Source organism: Chamaea fasciata, unplaced genomic scaffold (genome assembly GCF_029207755.1).
Source record: "Chamaea fasciata isolate MVZ Bird 193981 ecotype frontalis unplaced genomic scaffold, bChaFas1.0.hap1 SCAF_1, whole genome shotgun sequence".
Lineage (NCBI taxonomy): Eukaryota > Metazoa > Chordata > Aves > Passeriformes > Sylviidae > Chamaea > Chamaea fasciata.
The window spans coordinates 118,185,422-118,195,607 of NW_027094086.1; the positions used below are offsets into that span (position 1 = coordinate 118,185,422).

The 10,186-nt window shown below is 41.2% G+C and overlaps 1 protein-coding gene across 1 annotated transcript; it reads right to left on the reverse strand.

Annotated features, from left to right (window-relative positions):
• Nucleotides 1-1,371: 1,371 nt before the first annotated feature.
• BTD (biotinidase) lies at nucleotides 1,372-9,527 on the reverse strand. The gene is made up of 4 exons (XM_066194974.1): nucleotides 9,449-9,527; nucleotides 5,970-6,204; nucleotides 4,306-4,455; nucleotides 1,372-2,920 (listed from the first exon to the last, which is right to left on the reverse strand). The coding sequence occupies exons 2-4, from the start codon at nucleotides 6,186-6,188 to the stop codon at nucleotides 1,736-1,738; spliced, it is 1,554 nt and encodes a 517-aa protein (XP_066051071.1). The 5' UTR covers nucleotides 6,189-6,204; nucleotides 9,449-9,527; the 3' UTR covers nucleotides 1,372-1,735.
• Nucleotides 9,528-10,186: the final 659 nt, after the last annotated feature.

Consider the following 10,186-nt stretch of genomic DNA (forward strand, 5'->3'; position numbering starts at 1 on the left):
TCCAGTTGTTCATTGTTCCATTCTTTCAGACTTGGTCATGTGGTACTAGAAGCAGAAGCATCAACAAGCAAATGCTTTTCTGTTCCACCCTGTATGTCCTGGAATCGTGCAGCAATCAGCAAGAACAGGGTATGGGTGCCAAAGAATGATCTTTAATAACCCTGTGGTGGAATGGCCTACTTTTATAGCAGCAAATTTATGCCTAATGAGATACAGACATTCCCCTCTCCATATTTCTGTCCAACAGATGCTGCAGGATAAACAAACTGGTTGTGCTGCTGTGTCAGAGCGGTGTTTGACAAGGGCCTGACTCACAGGGATTCAGACTGGAGAAGGGAGGTTTGATAGAGCCCAAGCCCTTCCATAATTATACACTAATTCTGTGGAAGTATCTAAGAAACCCTAAGGTAGAAATTCAGCAATTTTTTGGCTGTTTTGCTTTCTGAAACCAGAAAGTGAGTTCATTCAAAGCAGGAGCTGACTGAGCACCTCTCAGGACTCATCCTTGTAGCTGTAGTGGTTTGAGTTTGAATCAATTCAGACCACCAAAACAAAGGGAGACTCCCAGCTTTCCTGTCTCCTGTGCTCTGCTACTCTCAGCCTGACTAACAGAGCAGCTGGAACACAAGGACTCACCAAAGGAACACTTGTGTTTATTCCATTACTCAACAGCCATTACCCAGATGAAGTCATAATAGCCAATAAGACCCCATTAAATTATAATGCTTGAAAATACATTCACTTGTCTGAATTTAACCCCAAATTAACAGCCTTTGAATATTCCCTTCCCAACTTCTTCACTGCAGTAGAACAGCTATAGCAATTAATCTAGTTATTGCTCTGGAAAAAATGGTGTGTTTTTCTCAGCAGCACAAACCTGCCATCTGGCACATGAAGCATTGATGCAAAATCCTTGCAGTCTCACAGCTTCTTCTGTGCTTTTCATAACTGCTCTTGAATAAATTCATGAACAGTGTGTAAGATGTCTTAAAGTCAAAACAGTCTTAAAATTACTTCTCTTTTAAACAGGGGAAGTTCAAGTACTCAAACAGTACATAACATGGCCACTGATGTTCAATGCTGATGTTTTCTTTAAACGTAATTTCTTGTGAATTGTGTCTTGTGGCAGTCTAGGTTTTCAGTCACTGATATCCTGTTCCCCAGATTAGCTATTCCGTAAATGTTTACAACTGTAACATTCAGTTAAATCTGTAACAGGATTACACATACCCAAGTGGCCAGTCAATGGTAATGATTTCAGCTGGGAGTTTCTGACTCTAAGAAAAAAACCAATCATGACACCCTAACCAGAAATTAGAACCTCAGCACATAAAAGCTGTGTGCATGTTATACACAATATTTGTACCTTCCTTCTTTTTCTTTTTTTCTTACAACAATTTTCCATTCCATTCATTTCCACGACCCCCAAAAACCAAAGGATTAAGTTGAAAGGAACAAATTCAGTTGAAATGGGAAGTGTTATTTTCTGGTATAAAACATCTCACCAGATCACAGCAAGCCTTTACCTTTGCAGTTCTTTCACTCCTGGTATGACATAAGCTACCATGGTACAGACTGTACTTACAGCCATTGTTTTAAACATGGGACCTAATCAGGCAGTGATGCGACAAACACACCAGAACCTCTAGCAAATATGGATATTCAACAATTTCTGTTAAGATACATACTCTGAATATACTGGCAGTTGTTTTTCTAACTCAGTCAAGTATCTGTGCTAGTCCTTCTCATACCATCGTCCATAGAGAGCAGCTGTCAGGAGGCCAGAAGATGTTCTATTTTTACTGAGGAAGTAGTAGTTGTTTTTCCAGCCCATGTGATCAGCAAAGTCCAAGGTAATACCAGATGTCAGCAGCAAAGGAAAGATGTAAGGGGTGCTCATATTTCCCCATAGCTGGAAGTCTATCAGAGCAGTGGCATCTGTGACCTCCTGTCCACAAGTGCTAAAGCTGAGACCACCACACTTCACCAAGGCACAGGCCTGGACATAGTATGTGCCATGCACTGTATGTAGCCCATCAAAAACTCCCAAAGCATATAACTCATCAGTTAAAACAGCTCTCCGATAGCTTAGGTAACAACAAAGAGTATTGGCACAAACCTGCAGCTCCCCTTTTTCCCCCCAGACAGGAACAAAAGTGAAGTTGTCATACATCATTTCTGCATAAAAGGAAGGAGGTGACTGTTCCTTTCCTTTTTCAGATACTCTGCCAGGAGTCTCTTCTTGTTCCTTAAAGCAAACTTCATCATCCAGTGAGGTGCTCGTAGAAGTCCGGCATGAGTCATGTGAGTTCTCTCTAAATCCTTCATTACTCTCTAAATTGGTTTTATAATCTGCAGTAATCACAGGAATTTCAGCTACTATGAGCTTGCCACCATAACTTTCCATGTTGTGGTAGATGAATGATTTCACTGGAGTGTATATGCCACTCCCTGTCATGCCCAAGGTGGGGTGGTGGATGTTGGCTGCTAAAATATTGACGTTGAAAGCTGTTGCAAAAGCTTGTTGAAACTCCACAGCAGACAAGAGCGGGAGCTGGTTCATCCAGGCAGTTGGATAAACAATTTGCTTCAAATTGTACCGTCTGATGAGGTTCACCGCGGGCTCAAAGAAGAGTATATCAAAGCAAGTAAACATGCCAAACTTGCCAGCAAAAGGGGTGTCAAAGAATGCATAGTCTGGCTCTGGAGGGGTGTCGAAGGCATCCTCGAAGTACAGGTTGTGTTTGCGGTAGGTGGCCAGCAGCGCCCCATCCGCGCCCAGCGCCACGTTGGTGTTGAACTGGAACCGCCCGTCCGGCGGGCACCGCGGATCCTCGCGCCTGCACGGCTGCTTGGTCCCCAGGTTGGCCACCAGGAATATCTTGTTCTTCAGAGCCATGCAGCTCAGGCGCTGAACGACCTGGAAAAACAGCATGGAGAAACGTGAGCTCTTCAGAATGGGGTGGAGTAAGTTTTACCTAAGCATCTGTGACTTCTTTAATACTTACTTCTGGAAATTCAAAATTTAATTTTAACACATTTAACTGTATCTGTAAAATTTAAATGCACTGATGATTTTGTGACAAAAGCTACTGGAACCAGTAGCTCTGTAGACGGAAAAGTACTTCAGATGTTTATTTTAAAACAGCTCTGAAAGAAAAAATTGTCTGAGTTTTATTTCCTCAGAAGGAAGGAAGTAAATAAATCTACTCCAAGGGTGTTAATTTTTAGAAACTTGTGACTTGCAGGAGCACCAATGGCTTTAAAACACATTATGTCAACTGAGAGCTTTGCCAAGGCAGCACCAGTGATCTGTGTGTGCCTTTAGAACAGCAAATGTCTAATAATGATCCATCTGCACCTGGATGTTTTTACTGTAAATTTTTAAAAAGCAATTACTACCTATGACTTAGAGAAGCAGAGATGGAAAGGGATAGACCTTGCTTATTACAGCTAAGAAATAGAAAATGTTGCAGACCACAGTATTACTGGGATATTTCTTCCATAACACAGGGTGATGTACCAAGGACTGACATGACTGCAATCTCCAAACAGCATCTGAATGGCAAACTAAGTTCTTGCTTGCTTGGCCATGATCACTGGTAACGAAGATTCATAGGCCAAAATGGATCATTGTTTACAACTGCGATTCATGTTTGCACACAAATCCTGCTCACTAGGTACAGGCAGGATTTCTTTCATTATATTGAGTACTGGAAGAATTAGCAATCTGTGTTTACTGAGCATCGTTACAGCTCAGGTCCAGAACAGTCAATGACAATACTATTTTTGTAACATCCAGGTCATATCTCATATTATCTTGCTTGGTCTGTGTCAAACTGTGACTTCTATTACGTTGTAGCAGGTAAGTCCTGTTCCTTGTGCTAATCACTTGGCAATGATTGCTGAGTCTGAATGCTGAGATGTCATTAAGTCATTAAAGCCAAGTAACGAGAATGCACCAAAAGGGGAGATACCCGTGTGTTGTTCTATATAAAACAGTGTTGTTCAAACTAAAATCACACACAGCAGATCTTACGAGAGAGCAGTTACCATTTCAGAGGCTGGGGAGGAGGAGATGACAAATCCAGATGGTTCATACACAAGTCATCTCCTTGCATGTTTGGATCTAAACCCTCCTCTGCCAAGAATGAAACCGGCAGAACCTGAGCATCCATGAAAACAGAATCTGGTACTAGGAGATGTTAAACTTCTTGCTAACTTCCCTAAGCAAACCAACTTGAACTATTTCCCTCCTGAAGCATTCAGTTATCCCAGCCCTGCAGGAGTCACCCCTATGTTTACCTCTGTGTCATTGAACAAATAGGGCTCTCTGCAGGGATTCCACTTCCCAGAGTGTGAATGAGGAACGAAATCCAAGTAAGGGTAAATGGAGCTTCTGGTGAAGTTGAAGCCATGGATTCCATCTTCAGGAAAAACAATGATCTGTGCCCCCTGCATGTAAAACAAAGACATGTTTTGTAGGCAAAGCAAAGGAAAAAGGGGGAGCTCATGGGTAAAAAGAGCTGAAGAAAGTTAAGGGTAACCCAATTATGTAGCTTGAAGATTTCTCTTCTTCAACTTCATAGTAGGTTTAACTATGTAATAGGTGTGTAACTATGTGTATAAAAACAAACTTATTTAACCTGACACATATCTTTATCTTGAAAAATAATGCAATTGACATTATTTTAAGGGTGTGCAAATAAGAGCATACTGCATCCAATTTCTTACCAAAGGTATTCCTGCACACAAGTCATAAGAATGTCATCATTCAGGTTAAAGACTGATGATGTTAAAACTTGTCTTTTTTATCAGAATTATGCTATTTGCAGATACACTTTGTCAAGGTGCAGCATCACTTAATTAATTAGGTATTGGGTGATGTACAACTCCCTGAATGTTTCCAAAGGAAATACAAACTGACATGCATGAAGAGACTTCTCTAAATCTCATTATAATATGGGGTTGAACAGGGTATTGGGAGTGCTGATTTCAGGAACAGCTTCACTGAGGAAGCAGTGCATGGTCTGATAGAAATGTAGCCATGCCAGAGGCTCTGCCTGAAGTTCAGGGAGATCCAAACTGTTCCTAAAAATGAGGTGGATTCTTCTTAAATCAGACACAGCACCAGTCACTCAAATTCCTGTTAGTTTCCAAAAGTTAGTTCAAACATGTTTTCTGTGTAATGGCTTTGGGATAATTTATGTGTCTTGGGTGCAGGGCTGCATAAAAATTTGTATTACGCTTCTGCCCAATCATCTGAACTTCTCCAAAAAATATATCGTGTTTTCAAATTATATAAAGATAGTAATTATTCTCTCCCAGAACAACAGATCTCTGAAAATCACAAGTCAATTCTTCTCTGTGTAAGGCCAGTAACACTTGCTTCCTGTCACTAGAACCAGCTTGGGTTTTCTGGGGAGGGGTGGAAAGAGGGCTGTGCATAAGAACAGCTGGCAATACTAGTCTCTCTCCTCTAAATATATTTAGACTGAGAACCATTCCGTGGTGGGTAGGAGAAAGGAATGGAAAACTTTAGTTCCACAAAGTTGTTAACGGTGGAACATTAATTTCCAAAGCATTTGACTTCCTTAGTTTTTAGAAACATTCAGGAATTTCCATTGAGAGCACTGGAATAAAACCAAATCCAAGACATCTGCCAGCAAGACAAACTTTCAAAAGAAACCCTTCCATTTAAGAAAACAGAAAGGAGCTAGGTATTCAGACCAAAATAGAACATTAATTTCCCTACACTAAATAACGATGGGTGTGTTTTTCCAAGCTTGGAACAGCCCAAGCCATGCATGCTGGCAGGTCAGATTGTCTGAGAACCCAGACCATAGTTATGGACATAAATACGGCTTTAGTTGCCTGGGAACAAAAACGAGAAAGATTATCTTCAAACAGCAGTCCCTCTATATATCCCCATGGCACACACAGCAGCGCTGCCTGGAGCTGGGCTGTACCTGCCTGGCAGCAGCCAGCACCTGCTGCTCATAAATATCGAGGTTCCTGCCCATGAGCTCCAGGGCGGAGCGTCGCTCCACCGCCGCCGCCGGGGCCGGGCTCAGGATGGACTCGTGCTCGTACACGGCCGCCACGTAGTGCCCCTCTCTCCTCACTCCTCCTGAGGCCACTTGGCAGAGGAGAAAGCAGATGGGCAGCCTCCAGCCCAGAGCCACCATGGTGAACGCCGTAAATCTAGAGAAATAAAAAAAAAAAAAAACAAACAAAAACCCAGACAGGTGAGGTGGGGGAGCTTGAGCAAAATATCATGCCAGGATTTTAAATTTACAATTAAGTGTAGATGGTGACCGAGGCTCTCAGCAGTGTGGTGCTTTAAAGTTCCTGAATGACCATATGCGTGTTGTTTCCAAACCTTAAATCCATCTTCACTGGTGTTTTGAACAGCTGTGTCCTGTTCAAAAAGATTTAAGCTTCATATATAGGTCTACTGATTTCCTTGCTTGGTTTCCCTTTATAATTAACAGTCATTTTACATTATTTCTGCATGTATCAAAACATCTTGGAGAAAAGTTTAAAGCAGCTCACAAATTTGCAGTTCCTCCCCCATTCAGTGACAGAAGATGTATTTAAAAGTAGCATCTCCTAAAATTACTTGGAGACTGCATTTAGCAGTCAAGCAGAAATAGGACTTATTTTATCAATACTGAAACAGATAATTGCCAAGAGAATTACACTAACTAGACACTACTTCTGCATCTATCATGAAAATGCCTCTCCTAATGGATTATGAATTCACTGTATTCCAACTCCACATATGAAATAGGCAAATATTTCTCCTACAGGGCAGCTTTTTTTGAACACTTATAAAATGCTGAATGCAATTCAGATCTGCATTCCTTCCATGCAATGCAGATAGGGAAGGTTAAAAATGCTTTCATAATAATAAAAATAGATCAGAAACCTATACAAAATGGAGAAAATTTGCATTAGTTAGCTTTTCTTAGAAAAAAATGAAGAATTATTGTCTGGAAGGCTGGGGCATTCTCTGCAGTATGGGCTCCCCACGTAACCTTTGGACTTCCCAAGTTAGGAAAGGACCTAGAACAAGGACTGACACAGTCAATGGTTGTGCAACACTTCAGAAAGACTATAGAAATGCCTTTTTATTCAGAATTATTCTCACAACATGAGAATTCTGTATTTGTCACCACAGTGCCACTGGTATCATTAAGGAATTAAATCTCGAATATCCATGAAGCTGAAAGAGTGTGCAGGAGAGATCTACTGGTGCTATCTATTGATAGCTCTAAATTCAGTTACTGGCTTTTTAACTGTATTTGCTCTCTGGGGACTTTGATCCAAGAAAAAAAAAAGGTTCCACAACACTCTTAGTGCTCTTCAGTCTTCGAGATCTACAACTCCCTGAAGTTTTCTGAAGCAAATAAAGACTGACACGCATGCATGAGAGACTTCTCTAAAGCCTGTTAGGAGTTCAGCAGGGAAAAAAGATCAGATCTAAACTAATCACAGTCTTATTTTTATTCACATTATAATGAATGTAGTTTTGTACCTAAAAAAAGAAAGTGTATAGCAAATTAACTGAAAACACCTCTTTGCTTGAATTCCAGGATGAAAAGCAGCTAATAACAATCTTCAGTACTGCTTTTTCTTTTCCCTAAACACAATGAGCCAATGGAAAAAGCATTATGTAGGACAGCAAAATGATAGCCTTGGTGCCCATGGTAGGCAGAAGAATTGTTTGCTCAACCAAAAAGTCTTAACATGTAATAGTAACACTTCTAAGGGTACAGGAGTAACTTTGCTGTCCAGTGCTGCTAAGCTCAACTACATATTCCTATTTCCTTAAGCTTTAATTAGCCAATGTGTCCACACATACATGCCTTCAAGGGTAAATTTATTTAAAGTGCGATGAAAACAGAATAAAACCTTGGCCTCTCTGTAATCAGATGGATTAAAGATACTGCATTTATATAAACAGTTTTGAAAAGTGATGTATGACAAGCTATCCTTGCTTTTCTGCATGCTGAGGAGAACATTTGGTAGTTCTGTGGGGTGATTTGGCAATTCATATCAAGAATGGAGGAGCCTCCTTGTCCTGTGCAGCTCAGCTTTGCAATTGAAATACCAAGGCACATGTGAAGATATAAAGCAATAGCAGGAGGAGGGAGTTTAGGGGTGAGAAACCTCTCACGGTTAAGAAACATACTCAAAATAAACAAGCTGTGTTGCACTTCACTGACAAAACTCTCTTTTCTATTTCTTGTCACCCCTTCAAAGCCAAAATGCCTATTTAGGGCAGGAATGGGTTCTAGTCAGCTGCTCCTTAATAAAGTTGTCAGCTAAGATGTAATTAGAATTCATCATTACTAGTGATGGAAAGTTGGAGAGTTTCAGATCACAAGATAGAATTGCTATGCATTAGAAAAACTGCCTTTTTAAAAAGCCAAACACGCTAATAGAAAAAAATAAACAGGTGATGAGCCTCTACAAAATGTTGTATTTTACAAACATGCTTGTAGAGGTCTTATTTTTCTGCCAGGTTTCATTTCCTTGGGGTCAGAAACACTCACAAGTACCAATCTGAATCTTCTACTCATTCAGATGCACAAGAGGTTTCGCACTGAACATGCAACAACACAACCTCATCTGGCTGAACCTGGGGCAACTAAAATAACTAAAATAATTCCTCTGAGTCCAACCCTGGGTTGTGATTACTGCTAGTCCTACAGATGATGGCTAAGCACTTGTGTGAGTGCTCCCTAAAGCCTTTCCCCTGTCTGACAGCTTAAACAACATGACTCTGCTCTCTCAAGGATTGCTTCTAACACACGGAACCATGACAAGCCCCACGGCTGGGCTTGAGTGTATTAAACTTTCCAGCCAAAATAAGGATACCAGCAGGGTTTACTCAGCCCTTAGGTTGTTGAGATTCCAAATATGTCTCTGCCACACTCTGGATGTTTTTATTACTGGAAAGTGCCACACCATCTCATAAATCCTTTTCTTGAAGAAAGTTAATTTGCTTAGGATCTTCAGAGCTGCCACCTTACCTGAGCCATCACTTTAAATTTTCATTACCTGAAATGCTTTATAATTTTATCTCTTTTTATGTCCCTTTCCTGTGATTTATGTGGTCTTTTGCCTGACAGAGAGGCTTCAGCAGGATAATGTCGCCCAAGTATAAATATTTAATAGCAGAATTACTGTCATGCAGTCACAATATTCCAGTTATAGTTCCACACAAAGGGTAAAAAGACTGGTTGTCCAAGGTTGGATGCCAAGTTCTCCCCCCAGTCATACTGCAGACTGTTTTCCTATTCACCTTTTCAGACCCATCAGATCTGAGTGTGCTGTGAAGTAAAGCATCCAGTCACTCCTTTTCAACAACTTTGGAAACTTAGAAGTCTGTCACCTGCCACCACACCTGGATGTATACACAGAGAAAAGCAACACATACCCTCCTTCTTTGCACTTCTTCACTCAGAAGAATCCAACAGGCCTTGAAATAACAGAGGTAGCACAGCACTAGTCTGGGTCCTCCTGAGTGATTAATAGCAAATGAATGTTAAGCTATGCCCAACATAGAGTAACACAAATAGCAACATAAACAGTAATACCAGTAACATAAACAGTAATGATTACTAGGCAAATATTTAATTGGCTATGAAAAAAAAGTGGTTTTTAGGTTGAATAACCATGGATTGTGATGTTGCCGCCATTCTACTATATATTATACAACATATTTAAAAAAAATATAAAATATAGTCAAATTCAAGGGGTTTTCCACTGATGCCTCCTGTTTACTGCTTATATTTGCTGCATTATATTACAGTATTTTATAAGTTTTGTGAAGGTTTTTTAGTTATCTGTTTTGCTATCTAAGCTTTTTTGTTGTTTGGCGAGCGAGGACTAATGGATGCTGTCGTTAGTGGTCTGGCTGGACAAGCCCAAGCGTGGGGCAGGGACACGCTGTCACCCGTGGCACTTCAGCGACACTCGCCGGGATGGGCAGAGCCGGACAAAGGGGCGTGCGCCATCCTTCAGCTGGGATTTTGGGAGAGGGTGTCTCGCACTCCCCTGGCGCTTCTCCTGGTGAGCGCCGGCGGCAGCACCGGCACCTCACACGGCCCCTGGACTTTGCCCCGCTCCGTGTTCGCCACCTCTGACCAGCCCCACACAGCCGGAGCGCTCGGGG